Source organism: Cryptococcus neoformans, chromosome 1 (genome assembly GCF_000149385.1).
Source record: "Cryptococcus neoformans var. neoformans B-3501A chromosome 1, whole genome shotgun sequence".
NCBI classification, from domain to species: Eukaryota; Fungi; Basidiomycota; class Tremellomycetes; order Tremellales; family Cryptococcaceae; genus Cryptococcus; species Cryptococcus deneoformans.
In genome coordinates, this window is record NC_009177.1 from 1,372,075 (window position 1) to 1,390,499 (window position 18,425).

The 18,425-nt window shown below is 47.0% G+C and overlaps 8 protein-coding genes across 8 annotated transcripts in view; 4 read left to right on the forward strand and 4 right to left on the reverse strand.

Moving 5' to 3' along the window:
- The window catches only part of CNBA5020 (hypothetical protein), a gene marked incomplete at both ends in the record, with an annotated part of 1,992 nt that extends 1,634 nt beyond the window's left edge, over positions 1 to 358 (forward strand). Inside the window, one exon of the mRNA XM_772711.1 lies at positions 1 to 358. This exon is cut by the window's left edge and continues 308 nt beyond it. Coding sequence (XP_777804.1) covers positions 1 to 358 — 358 coding nt within the window.
- A 345-nt stretch (positions 359 to 703) lies between these two features.
- On the reverse strand, positions 704 to 1,141 carry CNBA5030 (hypothetical protein; the record flags this gene model as incomplete). The annotated part of the gene is made up of 3 exons (XM_772712.1): positions 704 to 736; positions 863 to 1,023; positions 1,099 to 1,141. 3 exons carry the CDS (start codon positions 1,139 to 1,141, stop codon positions 704 to 706), a joined length of 237 nt encoding a protein of 78 aa, XP_777805.1.
- Positions 1,142 to 1,714: 573 nt separating this feature from the next.
- On the reverse strand, positions 1,715 to 3,934 carry CNBA5040 (hypothetical protein; the record flags this gene model as incomplete). The annotated part of the gene is made up of 8 exons (XM_772713.1): positions 1,715 to 1,854; positions 1,904 to 2,027; positions 2,086 to 2,471; positions 2,521 to 2,687; positions 2,741 to 2,873; positions 2,925 to 3,145; positions 3,228 to 3,375; positions 3,466 to 3,934. 8 exons carry the CDS (start codon positions 3,932 to 3,934, stop codon positions 1,715 to 1,717), a joined length of 1,788 nt encoding a protein of 595 aa, XP_777806.1.
- Positions 3,935 to 7,668: 3,734 nt separating this feature from the next.
- CNBA5050 (hypothetical protein) lies at positions 7,669 to 9,876 on the forward strand (the record flags this gene model as incomplete). Its single annotated transcript, XM_772714.1, has 12 exons — positions 7,669 to 7,821; positions 7,886 to 7,927; positions 7,992 to 8,186; positions 8,245 to 8,339; positions 8,393 to 8,569; positions 8,624 to 8,847; positions 8,901 to 8,919; positions 8,979 to 9,085; positions 9,145 to 9,260; positions 9,320 to 9,523; positions 9,582 to 9,666; positions 9,728 to 9,876. The coding sequence occupies 12 exons, from the start codon at positions 7,669 to 7,671 to the stop codon at positions 9,874 to 9,876; spliced, it is 1,566 nt and encodes a 521-aa protein (XP_777807.1).
- Positions 9,877 to 10,563: 687 nt separating this feature from the next.
- CNBA5060 (hypothetical protein) lies at positions 10,564 to 12,386 on the reverse strand (the record flags this gene model as incomplete). The annotated part of the gene is made up of 4 exons (XM_772715.1): positions 10,564 to 11,517; positions 11,570 to 11,716; positions 11,767 to 11,988; positions 12,036 to 12,386. The coding sequence occupies 4 exons, from the start codon at positions 12,384 to 12,386 to the stop codon at positions 10,564 to 10,566; spliced, it is 1,674 nt and encodes a 557-aa protein (XP_777808.1).
- Positions 12,387 to 13,141: 755 nt separating this feature from the next.
- Positions 13,142 to 14,959, forward strand: CNBA5070 (hypothetical protein; the record flags this gene model as incomplete). Its single annotated transcript, XM_772716.1, has 9 exons — positions 13,142 to 13,291; positions 13,350 to 13,462; positions 13,533 to 13,576; positions 13,642 to 13,847; positions 13,901 to 14,173; positions 14,233 to 14,365; positions 14,424 to 14,578; positions 14,633 to 14,797; positions 14,831 to 14,959. The coding sequence occupies 9 exons, from the start codon at positions 13,142 to 13,144 to the stop codon at positions 14,957 to 14,959; spliced, it is 1,368 nt and encodes a 455-aa protein (XP_777809.1).
- A 518-nt stretch (positions 14,960 to 15,477) lies between these two features.
- CNBA5080 (hypothetical protein) lies at positions 15,478 to 16,321 on the forward strand (the record flags this gene model as incomplete). Its single annotated transcript, XM_772717.1, has 5 exons — positions 15,478 to 15,521; positions 15,571 to 15,700; positions 15,740 to 15,825; positions 15,879 to 15,983; positions 16,036 to 16,321. The coding sequence occupies 5 exons, from the start codon at positions 15,478 to 15,480 to the stop codon at positions 16,319 to 16,321; spliced, it is 651 nt and encodes a 216-aa protein (XP_777810.1).
- Positions 16,322 to 16,441: 120 nt separating this feature from the next.
- CNBA5090 (hypothetical protein) lies at positions 16,442 to 18,210 on the reverse strand (the record flags this gene model as incomplete). The annotated part of the gene is made up of 4 exons (XM_772718.1): positions 16,442 to 17,074; positions 17,125 to 17,211; positions 17,257 to 17,329; positions 17,372 to 18,210. The coding sequence occupies 4 exons, from the start codon at positions 18,208 to 18,210 to the stop codon at positions 16,442 to 16,444; spliced, it is 1,632 nt and encodes a 543-aa protein (XP_777811.1).
- Between the last annotated feature and the right edge of the window lie 215 nt (positions 18,211 to 18,425).

Genomic DNA, 18,425 nt, shown 5'->3' on the forward strand with positions numbered 1-18,425 from the left:
GGATGCCCAGGGCGTCGACCGTCATCTCTTTGGTTTGAAGAAGCTCATCGCCCCTGGCGAACCAATACCCGAAATCTTCTCCGACCCTGCTTTTGCCCGTTCCTCCCATTGGGAGTTGTCCACCTCTAATCTCGGCTCACGTTATCTTGACGGGTGGGGCTATGGTGAAGTCGTAGAAGACGGTTTTGGGTTAAGTTACAGCATTGAGGATGACGCGTTGAGGTGGGGTATTACCAAGAAGAAGGGACCGAGCGGTGCTGGTGCGAGTGCGGCCGAATTGGGCCAGGCTTTGGAGTCTGCAGCGAGGGAAGTGGCGTCGATGATGGAAAGGGCGAAGACCGTGAAAACCAATGCATAAAAACCGAGGGAAAAGAGGTCAGACGTCAATGACAGAAGATACCCTTGTATGAAAATGCATTGCATAATCACCTCAATTACTTGTGATGGCGTTGAAGCTCTAAGTTATCCTGGTATTTATATCCTAAATTTGACTGCAACAGACCTCGCGGTTGATAGTTGATAGATCTTAATGTAGCGCTGTTTTGAGGTTATACCTTTCCGGTGATGAGAATTCCCCTATGTGACCAGCCGTAAATCGATGTCGTGCATAAGTTTACAATATGTCAGTATACAGTTGCCTTCTCTCCTCTGAGACTGTCCACTGTCCCATCTTCTCCGCTGACTGCCCCAACCATTTGTTCTTCTATCTTCTGATCTTGCCCAAAAGATAGTTGATCTGTGATACCCAAATTCGCACGTGTGCGAAATCAGCATTGTCCCATTCGGTTTCCTCTCCCATTTCACTGTACCTCACAGTGGCTCATGGTCTAGAAGAGCACAATATTGTAGAAACAAAACTTACCGAGCTTCCACTTTTTCCTCCCTTGCCCTTTCCTTGCGCCATACAAGTGTGCAAAGCTTTTGCACTGTCTGCGCAAGAGGTAGTATGTCTGAGGTCGCCAGTGGTAGCAAAGCATGAGAGAAGACTGGTTAATTCCGGAGCGCAGGGGACATTGAGAGCCTCTGTGGTATTTTGGGAAAGGCATCATATCAGCAAATCAAGGAATAAACAACCAAAGGAAAGGAGAAGGCATGTACCTTTTGTAGCGCGAACCTTGAAACGAAAATTGGAGGGAGGCATCCTGCGTCCTGTGTGACAATGCGAAAGGAAGTAAGCTTAAGGAAGCACGTCGATAGATATATTTATGAGTATAAGCCAGAATATTGAAGCAAGAAATAGGACAATTCCAGTCGAAGGACAAAGCGAAAATGGAGGCAGCTTGGAAACTAAATGGACCGCCATTTAATCGAGAACTCTTCTCTCTTTTTTTTCTTCTTAAATTGTAGTTATATGCTTAATTAATAAATTCTTATCATTCGAATTCCCAGGTACCGGCGATTCAACGGAGTAATTTTATTATTATCGTGGGACCAGCAGAGATTTACCTGTCAAAAAGAAAGGTAAATTCCGGGATCCGGCACTGCACGCTCGCGGGTATAAAGTATCTTCTGTTTTTAAAATGTTTCGAGACAACCCTAGTATCTTGTCAGTCGTTGTATGATCCACGGAAAATAAACACTATTCTGCTTCTGCTGCACCATGTAAAAAGCTACCAGATTCAAGGGTCAAGTTATTATTATGAGGTCTAATTTCTATTGGATTCTATGATGAAAGCAGAAAAAATAACGAAAGTCCTTTCGTGCGCATAGGTTTTTAGAGAGCAGCCCTTTTCGACCTTGCCCGGATCTTTTTACCCCATTTGGCAAATGCGAATGGGATACAAGCCATAATGATGGCGATACCGGCTAAAAGAGAAGCTGCCCCCCCGTTACCAAGACCGTGAAACATTTGAGCTATCGGATAATTTAGCGACGCTTCTCGATGACAGGAAAGGGGGCTTACGAATGAAAAGAGGCATGGCAGCACCTGCAGCAGATCGGACGACAGTCTTGGCAGCAAGTGCACTAGCAACATAATCGGGAAAGGCTTCAATCAAATATGCGTTGGCACTAAAGTAAACCAAGACCTGTTATTAGATATTAGAATCGTTAGCGTTTACTTTGTAATTCTAAACGTGAACTTGCCATTCCGAGACCAAAAGGAATACCGGCGCTCACAGGACCAACCCACGAACCACCGCCGGGAGCGACATATGGAGGGGAAGTCCAGCCGAAGATAAAGAGAGAGATCGGGACAAACGGGCCACCGATGAGCATACCAGGAAGACGATCTTCAGGCTCAGCTTTGTCGCCTTTGGCAACGTATTTTTTCTCCAGCCATGGGGTCACACACAAGGCAAGGCCAACACCAATAAATACAGGGATGAAAGTAAGACCGGTCTTGGCGTCATCCCATCCGTAATCCTCGTTGAAAACGACAGGGAAGGAGAAAAAGAAGGCGTAAAGAAGACCGTAGACAAGGGAGATATAGAGAGACATGCAAAGTAAAACGGGCTCCGTTGCAAGCATTTCTGTATGACTAATAAGCTGTAGTCCTGTTAAACGTGATGATTGACATACCAAAAGGTCGGATAAGGGTCTCGATAACGATCTCGTTCAAGGGCTTTCGGAAAATTTCTTGTTCGGTAACATAAGAATCATCTTGAGAATCGTAACGCATTTGCTTAGCGCGTTTCTTCAATATAGCAGGGGCGAAAGTCTCGGGAATGATGAGGGAGGCAAGCCAGCTAAAATAACTTTGTCAGGACGGACTTGGGTCAAAGAAAACAAGTTCACGTACACCACGCCGGCAGAAATCATGTTAACCCAATAAATCCACCTCCAACCAGCGTATTTTCCGATAAAACCCCCAATCAAAGGTCCAATCACGGGTCCTGTATAAGGAGCAGCCGCGAAGATAGCGATGGCAAAGCCTTCAATGACAATCAGTTTTGTTGAGCTGAAAAAGGATAATGTTTGCTCACCTCGCTCTTCAGGACCCCAGACATCTGCAATAGTACCACCAGCTAGGGTAAGAGGTGCAGAGCCAAAGAATCCACAGAGAAATCGAGAAGCAAGAAGGCATCCAATATTGGGAGCAAGAGCACATGGAATGTTGAAGATGATGTAGATGGCAGTCGGTATAGCCCAAAGCCATCGTCGACCGAGCAGTTCCGAAAGTGGTGACCATAATAAGGGACCGGTCCTGATCGGAGAATTTTACGGAGTCAGCGCGATAAATAACCGACGCGGAAAAATTCATTTGCCGCCGGCAACTTTTGACGTACCCGAAGCCGCAGACAGTTAACGACACGGTGAGGGCAATTACTTCTGAGGAGACGCCAAAGTACTCTTCTTGATCGGGGAAGTCACCAGTAACGATAGCAGAAGAGAGGGCCACTTGAATAACAGCGCAGGAGACGATGCCAGTAATAACTATGAATTATAACTGTTAGCTAAGTTCTATTCTTCGCGAATTACATGAAGAATATGCGAATGTTAAGGAATAGACCAAAAGCGACTTACTCCATCGGCGTGACTTGCTCCAGTTCCTAGGGTTCTGAGGATCACCTTCTTGAAAGGTAACTAGCTTCTTCTCGCCCATTCCGCCCTTCTCCTTATCGTGGAGAACAAATCGGTCCCCATGTATAGTCGTAGCTCGGGAACGCATAGGCTGAAGTCCGTATTCGGCATCATTTGCCGGAATGAAGCCTTCCCGTGTTTCGATCCGATATTCTTGAGTAATGCCACCTCGAGACATATCGGTGGTAAGATATGGGAAGGCAAGATCCGGAGGAGCTCGACGGCTAGCAGTTGTCATGGTTCGCTGAAGAGGATGGCCATAATCGGCTGTTCGATGACTAGTACTGGTAGGGATTCGTGTAATGTGGTCATGATCATCGTTGCTGTCGGTTATGGAGATGGTCCCTATTCTAGAAGAGACTGGAGAAGGTGGTAATGTTGTAGAGGTAGTAATCGTGTTGGGGGAAGACATGGTGACTTTGAATGATCGACGTAGTTACTACAGATGGTTTCAATTAACGATAGACACAGTCTGATGAAAATTGGATGACAAGATAAGCCGATTCATGCCTCTGAAGTTGATCTTATATATGAAGTTGTTGACGAGAGATTCTTGGTAGAGATCTCGTTAAGAGATTGTTGATAGGCCAGCTTTCTGCGTTTCTGCTCCAATGGTGAGAGTTTCTGTCGAGAGTTATGGGAATACTCCAACTATTACCGCGGCCGGAACGAGCGAAATGGTGCGTCGCGACGAGCTTTCGCACTTGCGGCCGATTTCCCCCACGGTGGGTGTAAGTAGGCTCGGCACCAGCATTTCGACGGACATTGGCCGGTCTCCGACGAGGCACGAAGGTCCGAGGAAGGCTTGTGTCGAGCCCTAGCTAGTGGTGGTGGAAGACTTCAGCACGTGGCAAATTTTATAGCGCTGACCTTTCGCATGCAGAGGATCTTTATATATTAATATTCCCCGTGTCACCTTTGAAAATTTCCTCACTTTTCGCCTCCGTTCTCATCCATGACCCCCACAACCCCCCATTCAACCGCCACCGTTACGTAGACGAAAATCGTCTCTACATGTCTATACCCTTTTCAGATGTGCATGCATTGAACCATGGACATGAAAAACGTCGCCAAAAAAATCGTGACCGTGCCTGATTCGTGCCTGAAGGCATGGATTCGTTCGTGGCCGCCATATGCACGGCGGATATCACCGCCGTTTCATTCCTCGGTCGTCGTTCGTGAAAGAAGGGAACCGTCCAGTTTCTAGAACTTTCTTTTTATGTTTCTCCTTCTGTATACGTATTTTCTCATGTCACGGCTTCCTGGACCTTCTACTGCAGTATAAACGGCTTTAACTGCCTTTATTCCTATAAAACGCACCTATCCCGACGGCTCCTCTTTCTATCCCCTGTCCCTAAACACCCAGGAGACCCGCCTTCTCCAACTGTCCATCCTCAGTCACACCCAATCAACCGCCACCGTCCTCCAATGGTCCTCTCCCTGGCGGTGACGTTCCTCCCAGACTTACGGCCCCTCGAACCAAACAACAAACAGCAATCGCCATAACCTGGCTGCCTGTGCCCAAAATAGCATGCTAGATTTTGGATCTGATGGCGCGACTGGAAGTGGCCCGGCGAAGCTCTCTAGCTGCTAACCCTACAATACATGCTGTGCCAATGAAACTGTACAGCTACCTCTGCCTACAGATCCTGAACCTGAACCCTACGAGCTAAGCTTTCGACCAGTAATTCCGAAGGTACGCCTCCCTTCTACCCAGTCCCTTGATCATACCTCTGTGAAATCACCTAAAGATGCAGCCGGCTTCAGAAGCGACCTTCGCAACTATAACGGCGCTTTCAGACATCGACATCAATCCGTCTGGGGACTCAAAGGCATTCGATCTGTTACCCATTTGCAGCCGAGTCTTATCATCTCATCAGATTCATTTTGTCTGCGCCTGGAGACGCCTCTATTTATGCTCAGGTCGGTATGTCCGAACTTAACGAAGATAGCAGAGTCCACCAACTTGACAGAGTTGAAATGCCGTCAACTACTGTGATCGGCAATCCTCAGGCGGATTGAGCAGATGTCGCTGTGTGTAGATTTTTATATCAAATAACTCCTAACAGTAAGGCAAGACTGCAGCGAGAGCCTCATGTAAGTGCGTTTTACTTCACAGTTGTATAATATAGCTAACGTTTCCGCTGTAGGCAAATCTGCTCACGCCTACTAAACCCGAAACAACATGATCATCGTCGATACAATCTCCCTACAGTGGATGACGTCGCGACTACCATGCAAGCTCTGAAATAGAACCTAGCAGCGGCCGTGGGACCATACAGGAAACCTATGGAAGTAAAAAATCCCAACGTGTGAGCGAGAAAAGCCGCCACTTTTTACACCTCCATTTCATTCTGATTTATCACCAGCGAGGGAGAATATGGATGGTATTCCTAGATCCCATCTCGCTGAAGGGCGTAACTACCCATCATCAGTTATAGAACTTACATCCTCTGCTAACATCGTCATTTTACGATGAGGCAGGAACGGTACAAAAAGTCCCTATAGAGCAATCCTATGCCTTAAGGTCTTTTTGAGCGCCCAGGCAGTTTTAATGCGCTCTTCAATATGGGCCTCTTTTTCAAAAGTTGACAGTAGACACTTACTCAGTTCCAAATCCCAATGAGAATGCCTCCTCCTAGCCTTGATAATACGTCAAACACCGGGCCCGAGTCACAACACATCATTTATTCATCTACGCCATCTATCTCAACAGGTAAACTACCGAAACCCCCTCTCTTAAATTGCGCACTCCTTCAAACTACACAAAGTGACATTCTGATCCATTGTTCGTCATAGCACCAACATATAAATCACATGTACTGTCCAACAAACCACCCAACCTAATGAGAACTACTAGAGGTAACCTCATACCCCTTGGAGTGCTAGGTTTTGTCCCCCATTCCAATACCGATGGGAATACTTTACAGTAACTGGTTTGGGATGACGATCTATGTGGTGAATTAAGACCCAGCCCAGCGCATCACACGCTTACATACGTAGAACGATAGGGTCAGCGACATGATCATGATCTGAACATTTTCAATACACCACTTCGTGTCTCCGTTGAAAAAGTACAAGTCTTTTGTCTTTTCCCTTTCACGATGGCCAATGGGTTGAATTGTAGGGCCCAGTTTTAAGAAAGATCGATGGTCTCCATGTCACGGCACTGAGCCTGCCGACGCCGTGTAATTTGTGAATACGCCAGACAGCTCAATAATTAACTTACCCCTCAGAAAAGGGAGGAACATGGGTCTAGGATCAAATGAGCCACTGTACATATGTAAAATGCATCATAATACGTACCACACATTTGGATGAACGAACACGTCCATTCTCATTAACAAAACCACCCAAACGCTTTAGCTGCCCAGAATTCCCAAAATTAACTTGGTGCAATTGAATTATTTACCCGAAAAACCGCGAAGTCTTTCGTGGGTCATCACTTGTAATTAATTAATAAATCATTTGTGAGTTAAAATGATGCCATCGTGAGCGTTTTATTTTTATGTGGTGAACATAACGTCTTACGTTGCATTATTGATAACGATCGGGAATTTAGGCACTTGCCCGAAGAAGAAGATGCAGGAGAGTTATCTTATCGGCGGGCACACAACATAAATAACGCTTCGTTGCGTGCTTTGCTACCATACTAGCGTACGCGACTAATCTCTGTCACGCCATATTGTGATATCATCGTAGCAGATCCTAGGTTCACTCGAGTTCTAATGGGTTCTCATAATGCAATCTGCGGCATCAAACGTGCCATGCGACATGATGGTGGCAATCATAACAACAACAGCACATCATTGTCTATAGTACATAGCAAACTCAGTCCGACCATGGCTTACCAGAGGATTTGTCAAAGACCAAAACGCATGCCCAATTCCGACGATGATCAAGTGAAACAGAGCTCTTCCGATGCTTATCACCAATCAATGAAGAGGTTTGAGCACGTAAGAGCCTCAAAATAGACGGATAACTAAGTCAAAGATGACACCGTCCCTGTGTGCCATTAAATAATAAAACCTTTACATATAGTATAATACATATATATAATAACCAGTAGCCGTCAATGCCTCCACGGGACCCTTATTACTAGCGAAATACTACTAGAAGGCAAAGAAGAAAAAAAAACTCCTTGTGATGGTCACAGTAGGATATCCATTCCCCGAAGAGTCTATGCTAGGCAACACCCATGTTGACCCCGTGTCTGACATGGAGCAATCACTCCCCCAAAAAACAACATGGAAAGGTCGCATCTGGGATACTTTCGACAGGCCTCCCTTGGAGAGAAAGGTGGGTTAAAAGGCCTCGAAACTCAAGGGAACAAAGACTACTAGCAGTCCTAACTCTGTCTTAGCTATTGTTCAAGGTTGATGCTGCTATCCTTACATTTGCCTCAGTGAGACCTTTAGCTACAACGCGACCGCCATTATGCATTTACACTACTAATAAATGATGCGTAGCTGGGTTACTTCCTCAAGAATCTTGATCAGACCAATATCAACTCCGCATTCCTATCCGGCATGAAGGAAGACCTAGGCATGACCGCCAATCAGCTTGTCACTGCAACTTCTATTTGGACAGTGGGCTACGTTATTGGTCAAATTCCTTCAAATCTGTTACTCACTCGAATAGAACCTCGGTGGGTCATTCCGGCAGTAAGTCATCTCCGCTCTACACTAAGCTTCCCAAGCTCACCCTGTACTTGGGTTAAAGCTTGAACTCGGTTGGGGAGTAGCGACTCTTGGATCTTATGGTGTCAAGTCTTATAAGGCCCTTTATGCCCTTCGTTTTTTAGTCGGCCTTTTTGAGTAAGTCTCATTTAATGCAGTTCCCCATCAAAGGCTCACATCCTCATTCATAGGTCCGGTTTTTACCCAGGCATGCACTACATGCTTGGTGGATGGTACACTCCCTCCGAAATTGGAAAGCGGGCAAGCATTTTTTGGGTCGCCGGTTCTCTGGGCCAAATGTTCTCTGGTATCTTGCAAGCTGCGGCTTACAACAACTTGTCTGGTATTCACGGACTAGCCGGCTGGAGGTGCGCTGCCGTCTTTCTGTGACATTCGAATTGAGTGCTGACAGCCAAATCTAGATGGTTGTTCATAATCGACGCTGTCATCACTTTGCCTCTTGCCATATTTGGTTTCCTCTTCTTCCCTCCTCTCCCCCTTCAGGGGAAGAAGTGTTGGTGGTTGTCATCGGAAGAATTCTCTATTGCGCAATCACGCCTTCTCAGATTTGGCCGAGTAGGAAAGAAGGCTTGGACCAGAACCAAGCTCAAGAGCCTTTTGTTCAGCTGGCACACTTATTTTCTTCGTAAGTCAACCCAACCCTTTGGCTGGTAGCGCGCTCATCCGCATTTCTATCAGCTCTCCTCTATGTTCTTTGGTACGCTTGATCTCAGCACTAACCAATATGACAGGCTTCTAACCACCTTATTGGCATAGGAATAATCAATTTCCTCAAGCTCCTATCGGTTATTTCTTAAAATCCTTCAACGACACCCCTTACCCTGGTGGTGACCGCCGGTTCTCTGTTGGACAGATCAACCAACGTGAGTAGCAAAGGATCTCATCGGCTACGAGTACTTATTATGAACATTTTGCTTCACAGTTCCTTTACCCCAAACGGCAATTTTTGTTGTCGTTGCTCTTGCTTTTGCTTGGCTAAGTGATGGCCTTTTCCGAGGACGACGATGGCCGTTCGTTTACGTTGGCGCTGTTATCTCTGTAAGTTTACCGCAGCTTCCCCATCCACCTTTATCATGGGAAACTAACGCCTTCGGCAGCTTATCATTGCCTCTATCCTAGTCCATTTCCCACTTTACAAGAACGTCGACAGCACCATCGTCCTATATTGGTTCAGCACTGTCGGCCAAGGTGCAGGCCCTCTTATTCTCACTTACATCAACGAGATTTGCTCGGACGACAGTGAGAAGCGAGCTATTCTCGTCGCTGCTGGAAATGACTTGGCTTATGTCGTCCAGGCTGTTGTAAGTCGATTTTACTTCGCCTTGGTCAAGGAAGAACATTCCTAATAGTGTTTGACAGGCCCCCAACTTTGTCTGGAAGACAACCGATTTCCCTCAGGCCAGGAAGGGTTGGACCTGGTCTATCGCTTTGAACGTCGCACTGAGTAAGCTGCTATGCCTTCTCTTGCATATAATCACGAACAATACTTAAATTATTCTTCTTAGTTTTTTGGATGAGCGTCATCCTCATTCTCCGTCAACGAGATATCAAGCGCATAATCCATAAGTCTCCTGCAGAGACTATCCAAGTTATTGAGACCCCAGAAGAGGACGACAAGTCTTCTGGTACCCTTGGATCTCTCGAAAAAGCCTGACTAGATAAGGAGATGACGGAGTGGCCGTGAAATACAGGGTGTAATTTGTAAGAACTTCTTATGTCTGTAGTTCTTGGTTTTGAATAGATCCATAATACATTTGGTGGGTGTATTTGCTATGGTAATTGTAGGCCGAGGTTCAAATCATGAAAGCACAAAATTACTACTAGATTATTCAAGAAAATATTATAGCAGCGCCACTATTGCTATCCTCAAAGGGAACGGAGAGCTCGTCCTCATATTATTTTACGTCAAGTGGTTTAATTACAATCTAGTCCATCAAGGAGGATATTAGAAATTAGAAAGCTGTAGGGTTCTGTAGGTAGTTCAAATGACATTTTTTTCGCTGAGAGGAGGATATGAAGAATGCTGAATATATTTCATCTATGCGAAAAACAGTTTACATATTTTCCCTAACTCTTATAATACTACCGATAATCCAACCAGTCTACATTCTCATCTCTCGAGCTTTCAGATAAAAAAGAGTGTAGCCGACAGAGAAGTAATAAAAAAAGAGGAGCAAGGATTGGATGGGGGGAAAGCGGTTAACCTGTGAGACATGCATTTATAAGTCGTGGTAGTAGACGACGGCGCAGGTGGATCGGACGACGCCAGATTATCAAAATCTTAAAGAAAATACGATATTTTAACCAGTTTCCCTAAGCAACAACCACAAAAGCCGATCAACTATGCGGAAGTCAAAGCTGCCTTGCGGGCAAATGCTTCGCTCGTCCGCGCGTTTGTCTCCTCAGTCGCTGTCTTGAACTTGTCTCCAAATAAGCCAATACTCCTCTCAGTCTCCACTGGCTGGGCCGTATCCTCTTCTGGGATATCTGAAGGTTTTTCCCTCAATGCCTTGAGACCAGCAGCATCCAATCCGAACTTAGAAGCAATTAAGAGTGGAATCTTGTCACTCTCCGTCAACCACTCTATTGTATGCCCCTCCACTTTGCTCGCGCCAGACCATTCCGCATCGCGGTTCAGCCACTGTACCGTCTCATGCACATAGCTTCTTTCGCCATCCTTGCCCAAAAGATGACTAAACTTCCCTTCACCCTTCTCGCGGACGAGGTTTCGATATGCTTTCCATCTCGAAGATTCGTCGGGAAGACGCGCTGTGCCCGCAAAGACACGCGCAATGGAGAGGGCTTGATATTCAAAGAATGAAAAGGCAGATGTGTTCACGCTTAGGCCGAGAAAGGTGAGTGTAGGGTCAGGAATGTAAAAGACATCTCGGTACAGATTAAGAACACCATCGCCATTCGTGACAACGGGAGTGACCGTAGGGAATGCGGGATTAACCATGGTACTGTCTTGATGATACTGGGGAAGAAAAGGGTAAGAGTACTGGTAACCAGTAGCAAAGATGATCTCGTTAACACCGGTGATGATGCGTCCGTTCGTGAGCTCAATAGAACCCTCATTGATGGCTTGACCAGGAGAAGGGAGGCGGAAACGACGGATCTCGGGAAGGATCTCGGAGTTGGGAGGGGCAAAGTGTCTTTGCATCTTCCTCAACTCCCGGTACTGTTGTGGGCCTCGTAGGGTGTTGCGACCGACCATGTAAATCTTACTGGCATAAGGTGATATATCTTTGGCAATGTCGTTACCGCTGGTTCCAATACCGACAATGAGGACGGTCTATATGGCCTTATTAGCTCCGAAGATGGAAAAAAAGGATCAATCGACCTACTTTGCCGGTATAGGGCTCAGGTTTTCGGTATCCTTGCGAATGGATAAGCTGTTGTGGCCAGGCGGCAGACCAAGCATCCGAACCTTCAAATGGAGGGATGTAGGGGGCATTATAATGCCCAGACGCGGCAACGACCGCGTCAAACTCCTATATCACCCTTCAGTCTTTTTCTCATTTATTTCAACTTCAAGACTCGCCTCTGTCCAATATTCTTCCCGTACTCGGTCTTCGCCTTCATCAACAACCTTTCGCAATGTCAGTTTCCAAGTGTCGCCAATCTTTTCTGCCCGTTCCACTCGTGTGTTGTAGGAAGTAATTTGGTCGATGCCATAATTCTTGACATAGCTTTGGACATAGGATGAGATGAGGGCGTGAGAGACATTAGATTGGGTCCCAGGGGGGTAAGGGAAGTCTTTAAACTGCAACAGGATCAGACATCGTATGCCGAAGCTGTGAAAAAACTCACAGCCATGGTCGACGTAGGAACATTGTTGTTCAAGCTCCAGTAACAAGGATTAGGTGGGTTGAATTTCTCACGCTCCACTCTTCCTGGGTCTTCATACACACCAGTCCCGCGGATGACTGGGGTGAAGGCTCCCACTGAAGGAGGCGGGGTTGGGACTGCAAGGGGGAGGGAAACCGAGGGCCGCCAGTTCCAAATTCCGCCCGGCTTATTTTGCCTCTCGAAGACCCGAACATTCAGACCAGCATCTCGAAGTTGTCTGGCGGCAGGAGTGCCGGAAGGGCCTGAGCCAATGATGGCCACGTTGCGAACAGGGCGGTTAAAATGGTGAAACTGCTCATTTGTGCCCGTCATGTTTTTTCTTTCTTATTGAATTTGTTGGAGATGATGGCAAGAGACACAAATTCGATTCACGAATTCGATCCACGATATATCTTTACCCAGGCTCGGGATACAACGCGCTCATAGTACCGTCGCTCTTCTCCGGCAACCTCAACAGGAAAGGCCGTGGAGCACGCCATGAATATAATAACCCGATATAATTCGCCATTCCCACAGAACTGTAAGAGCAAGTTCCGATGCGAAAACGGAGATGATGTCGATGATGATGGAAGATGGTGAATGCCGACAAGAACGAAGTAGCGAAAATGGTAAATAGTTAGATTGCCAATAGATAAGGGGCGGTGATCAGGAACGGATACAATGAGAGGGGGACCTTCCTGCAACGCAGGTTTCACATTTTTACTGACAAATATCTATGATGGGCGACTCGACGAGATGCGGACCTGCTGCCGGCGATACGTACGATCACGTCAGACCAGGTTATTTACGCTTTACTTGTTGCTGGCCTAGTCGTCTTATCTACGGTACTTTGATTCTCAATGTGACGCTTTCATTCTCACATATTACTAAGCTCCTGCAGTCATTTCCTGCCGAAAGCACGCCGAACGTGTACCGCAGTACGTATGTACTCATATTTATGCATCTGGTTATTTGATCATATCCGAAGGCGACTTGGCAGACAGCAATAATTATCTAGGCCAGAGGTGAAGTTCAGTCCACGCGCGAAATCAGTTGACGGACGGAACCCACCATATTAGTAAGCAGCAATGACCATTATCCCACAGCAAAAGCGAGTGAAGATCGGTGTGATTGGCGCTGGTCCAGGAGGATTATCTGTTGCCATCAACCTCCTTAAGCTGCCTTTCATCGATCTTAATATCTATGACCAAGCCACCGAATTGAGAGAAGTTGGGGCTGTGAGTAGCGATTAATTAGAACACTAGCGTTTGTCTCGGAAACTGACGCCGAAGTCAGGGTATCAGCATCAATCAAAACACCTGGAGACATCTTCGTCTCCTTGGAGCTGCTGATACTATCGAGCAGTCCACAGTCAGGGGCGATGGAAGCAAAATTGACATAGAGCAGCGGTGTGTAATCTTGCCTAGAGGAGCACATAATAGGAAGAAGATTCAAGAGCTGAAGACTTTCCTGCTATAGTAACGGACGAACAGGAGAACTATTGCTCAGAAAATATCAAAGCGGTAGGTGAACAAATCCACACTTGAATCGCGCAGTTCTGACATATATATTTTATTTGCTACCAAAGTCAACCCTGACGCCCCCGCACGTTCTCGTATTGAGAGATACAAACTCCAACATGCACTTCTCGGACAAATACCTGAAGATTTCATTAAGCTCTCCAAAAAGCTCAAGACGGTCGTGGAATCAGACGACGGTGTTACAATCACATTTAAAGATGGCACAGCTGCTGGACCTTTCGATCTCCTCATTGGTGCCGATGGTATCCGATCTGTAAGTGTTGCTGAAACAACAGCCTGTGATATGCTGACTCCAAATTATCCCAGGTGGTCCGCCAATATGCCTACCCAGAACATAGGCTCTCTTACACCGGCAAAGTAGCCTATCGCACCCTTATTCCCCAATCGAAAGTAGCCCATATCGCTAATATCCCTCATGCCGCTACCTTTTGGCACACTGCCAACAGCCACGTCTATACTGACCCCTTGGACAACGGTCTCTTTGAAATCGCTACGAGAGCGATCGAGAGTGAGGAGCATGGGAATAAAGTCAGCTGGGGACAGAAGGTCAGCAGGGATAGGGTGATTCATCACTACAAGGTCAGTAGGATGCGACAAGCCGGATGGGTCTAGCGCTTACGTATTTTCACACCTTTTAGGATTACTGCGAGACTATTCGACAGATCGTTGAAGCACCGGATGAATGGCTTGAATTTGCTATGTTTGGCGGGCCTAGACTTGACTCTGTCATCCACAATGGTCGTATCGCTCTTATAGGAGATGCTTCTCATCGTACGTTTTCACGCTAATATCCCTGCTCCACCGCTCATATTGACCCTTTCGCCCTCAGCTTTATCTGGTGCGTTTGGCTCTGGAGCGGCCTTTGCTTTCGAAGATGCCTATGTCTTGGCGCAAGCCCTTGTGTACACACATGCACGAAATGAAAACATTTCAGAGGCATTGAGGTTGTATGATGAGGTGAGATCTCCGCATTACAAGAACCTTGTAAGTCTTTTCAATTCTCTCGCGTGGTACAATAGCTTACTTGCATGCTCGTAGTATGCCATCCTCACCGGGTTTGCAGCCACTGCAAGAGAAGTTCAAACCACTTATGGCATGGAGGACGAAGACCAGTTTGTCCGAGAAACCGTTAGACGCAACTGGTCTGCCCACCATGATTGGATCTACTCCTATGATGTCCATCCACTTCTCCTTACTTTCATTGTACAAATGCTGATGTGATATCGTCCTGTGCAGGTGACAAAGGTGTGGCATCAGCGGGTTGTCGACGAGGACGCGAAGAAGGGAGTGGCGCAGCTGAAGATTGGTGACGAACTAGGGACCAACATCGTTGTGGATGCTCATTCAATTACGATGGCGGTATAGAGAAGGCCAGGAAAGATTATATTTCTGTTGTTTCGGACAGTTATCATTTCCGTTTTGCGTTCATGATGTATCCGCTACTCCCTATTCGTCCAATATCAGACCACCACCTCGGATTTGAATCACAATCCTATACGTTGTATGGCTATTCCTATACGCAGCTCAATATTTTGTTGGTTCGCCCCCACCACCGATCTCAGAGCCCCTTATTTTGTGGCACGCCATCCAACTCTCCTCAGGAGAAGATTCGAGCTGCAGCAGCAAATCATGTAATTATAGGTGAATTCATTAGCAATCAGGCAAAAATCACTACCGTTCGTATCTTAACATGATGGTTCTGTTCCCACGCAAACCGAAAACGCGATGCCATCATTAGACGTGCCTTCGGTAAAAGCCTGTTTGCTAGCCGGAGAACTAATGAGCCTGCAGCACTCTTTTACCAGATACTTATTTGTCTCATTCCTTTCATATTTCCATTTCGAGCACCAGAGACTAGAGTATCGAATCATTGATCATTCACTATGGCCCAGGCTTCTGGTGACGATAATGCTTGGGAAGAGCGGTGGTGTGTTTCATTGGTATTGCTCCTTCCATCGAGTGCTGACCATTGGCAGGGCTCAAGGAAGGACAGCATTCGACCAATCCGCCGCCCATCCAGTTTTCGTTAAGTTCCTAAAGTCAGATATTGCAAGGGAGTTAGGTGTACCGAAGAGCGGGAAAGCGCTGGTTCCGGGATGTGGTAGGGTAAGCCAATAAAGCCTCGTAGTAACTAACGATTCGTAGGGCTACGACGTCCACCTCCTTGCCAGTACAGGTCTCGATGCTATAGGCTTGGATCTTGCCCCTACTGGAGTTGAAGCTGCAAGACGGTAAGTAATAGAGGGTCTCACGACAGTGCAAACACTCAAGCAGAGATACATAGTTGGATAGGTTCACAGCCTAGTACATCTGGCAAGGCTGATATATTGGTTCAAGACTTTTTCACGTACGACCCATTAGAGAAGTTCGACCTTATCTATGATTATACGTAAGATCTCTGTCTTTCCTGGCCATTAAATCATTTAATCACGCCCTGTTAGCTTCCTGTGTGCCCTTCCGCCATCCCTCCGACAGGAATGGGCCCGCCAAACAACTCACCTTGCCAACATTGCTGCCGACACAAACCCTATACTCATTACCCTTATGTACCCCCTTCCACCATCTGCCAAATCTGGTGGGCCGCCCTTTGCACTCTCGGAGGAAATCTACCAGGAGCTACTGAAGGAACAGGGATGGAAGATGGTTTGGAGTGAAGATATTGAAGAGCCGACGAGGATGGTTGGAGCGCCGGGTGGAGAGAAGCTGGCAGTGTGGAAAAGGATTTAGTGTAAGTTGATCATGGCGCCGGTAGAACTATCAACGGCGACTTGACTCAAAGAGTATAAGATCATATACAGCCGAAATTCATCGAACCAGGTGTTCATCTTTATGCACAACTAACTTTTATCATTTGGCAATCTCCAAAAACTCTGTCCCTCCTCGGTACACATCTCCTATCTCCCAGCGTAACTTTTCTTGTCCGACAGCCGTCCCAAACCCATTAATGACCTCCCCCAAAATCCTCAGTTCTTCTTCCGGCCCTAATCCCAAACCGCCTTCCTCCTCTTCTGCACCCGCTGCTAAGTGAAACCCCATCATCGACGCATCAAACATCCCTATCTGATCCCTAAACCCCATAATGGTCCGCCTCGTATTCTCCAAGGCTCTCACCAGGCTACTTATTGTCCTTATGGTCTCTTGCGTTACCATCAAATCCCTTTTCATTATTTCCCCTCTACTCAGAGGGCCTCCGACCAGTGCGCGTTTCCCACGACTAACAGCCTCTCCTAGGGCACCCCGGCTCCAAGCTGGGGCCTCATCAAGCTCCATCTGGTGATCGCGCTGGAGGGATTGTAATTTGAGCCATACTTCCCTTCCTAGGGCGGATGCACGGGTGGCATGGATGGTAGACTGAGAAGTGAGAGAGTGAAGGGTATCGAGGGTGGAAGTAATGCGATGTAGGAGGTGGTGTAGGGTTTTGGAGAGCTGTGATGGCGATGGGGGATGGGCGGAGGAGAGAGAGAGGAGTAGACGGGAAAACTGGAAGGGGAGATAAATGAATGACTGGTGGATAATAAGACGATACTTACCTCCCATTGAATCCAGCTAAACTTGTCGACGCTAGTAGAGTCGATGAATGAAAGTTGATCCATCAAGTCACGCGAGTAGTCACCCAGCTATGCATGTTCAGCAGTCATTCTTCGTTGGTTGAGACAACACACCTTTATGACCTGCTCGCCAACCCCCATATCCTGCTGCGTCCCATACGTCATCATCGCTCCTATCTGCCATATCCTGTGATTCAATCAGCTCATCCTAAGGCAGAATCAAACTCACCTGACGGGATCCAGAGGATCAATAACATGCTCTTCTCCCAACAGTTTCACGCTATCAAATATATTCCTGGCCCATTTAACTCTTTTCGTCAGTCCTTGAGCCACTAGGCCTATATCAATCTCCTCTTTTGGCTGAGGGGTGAGCCATTTCCAAAACGGACTGGCCATCGCTCCGATATTGTCAGGAGCTTCCTGAGTGGTGGTTGAGGAGTGGGAAGTAGTGAAGAGGGAGTGGGCGCAGAAAAGGCCAGTTAGGGTACACGAAGGTGTGGCAAGTGCACGTGCGGAGAAATCCATGACATCCTTGCTTAAGTCCCCAAGCCCCCGTATATCAAAAAATGAAGACTTAAAAACATAGCTCATTATACGGGAGAGGAGACTTGTAATCCAGCCCGGAAAACGGGGTATAATCACATACCCAGCTAGGGTGGCGAGGGCAACGAGTATGAGAACGTTGATCAAGTGTGCGAAGAAGGGGAAGCATATCATTTGGATAGGGTAAAGCATTAGACGGACAGGTGTGAGAATGTAGGAGAGGGAAGTGCCAAAGGCCGCAGCATTACGTTCGGGTGCGCGAGGGGCTAGCCGACTCCGTCGGGGGGTGACTGGTCGAGCATCTACCCGTCGGCGGGGTCCTTGTCGCCGAGGTTGTCTTGAAGAATAGACAGAAACATTGGAATTTGCTGAGTAGCCGGCTCGCACCGGCGTTGACGGCATATTCAATCCCCGAGAGGCCAAGTGAGGAGGAGAATCAGAGTCGGAAGATTCCCAGTCATCCTCCGGATGGTTCTGCCCATGCTGAGCTAGGCGAGTGTAGGGGTATTCACCTGGTAATGCCATGCTTGGAGAAGTTAGTCGACATGGATGGATCAATTAGCTTCGAGGCGTTGTCAAAGAAAATCATTGAAATGTCCAACATAAAACGTCAGAGTGGTTTAATTAGCTGTACGTGCGTGCAATAAATAATACCTGAAGATGGACGAATGTGGGGCGGTCGCCCCCCGGCGGTCGTTGTAGCCGATACTTAAGTAAGTTCGTTCCTAGATGAATACAAA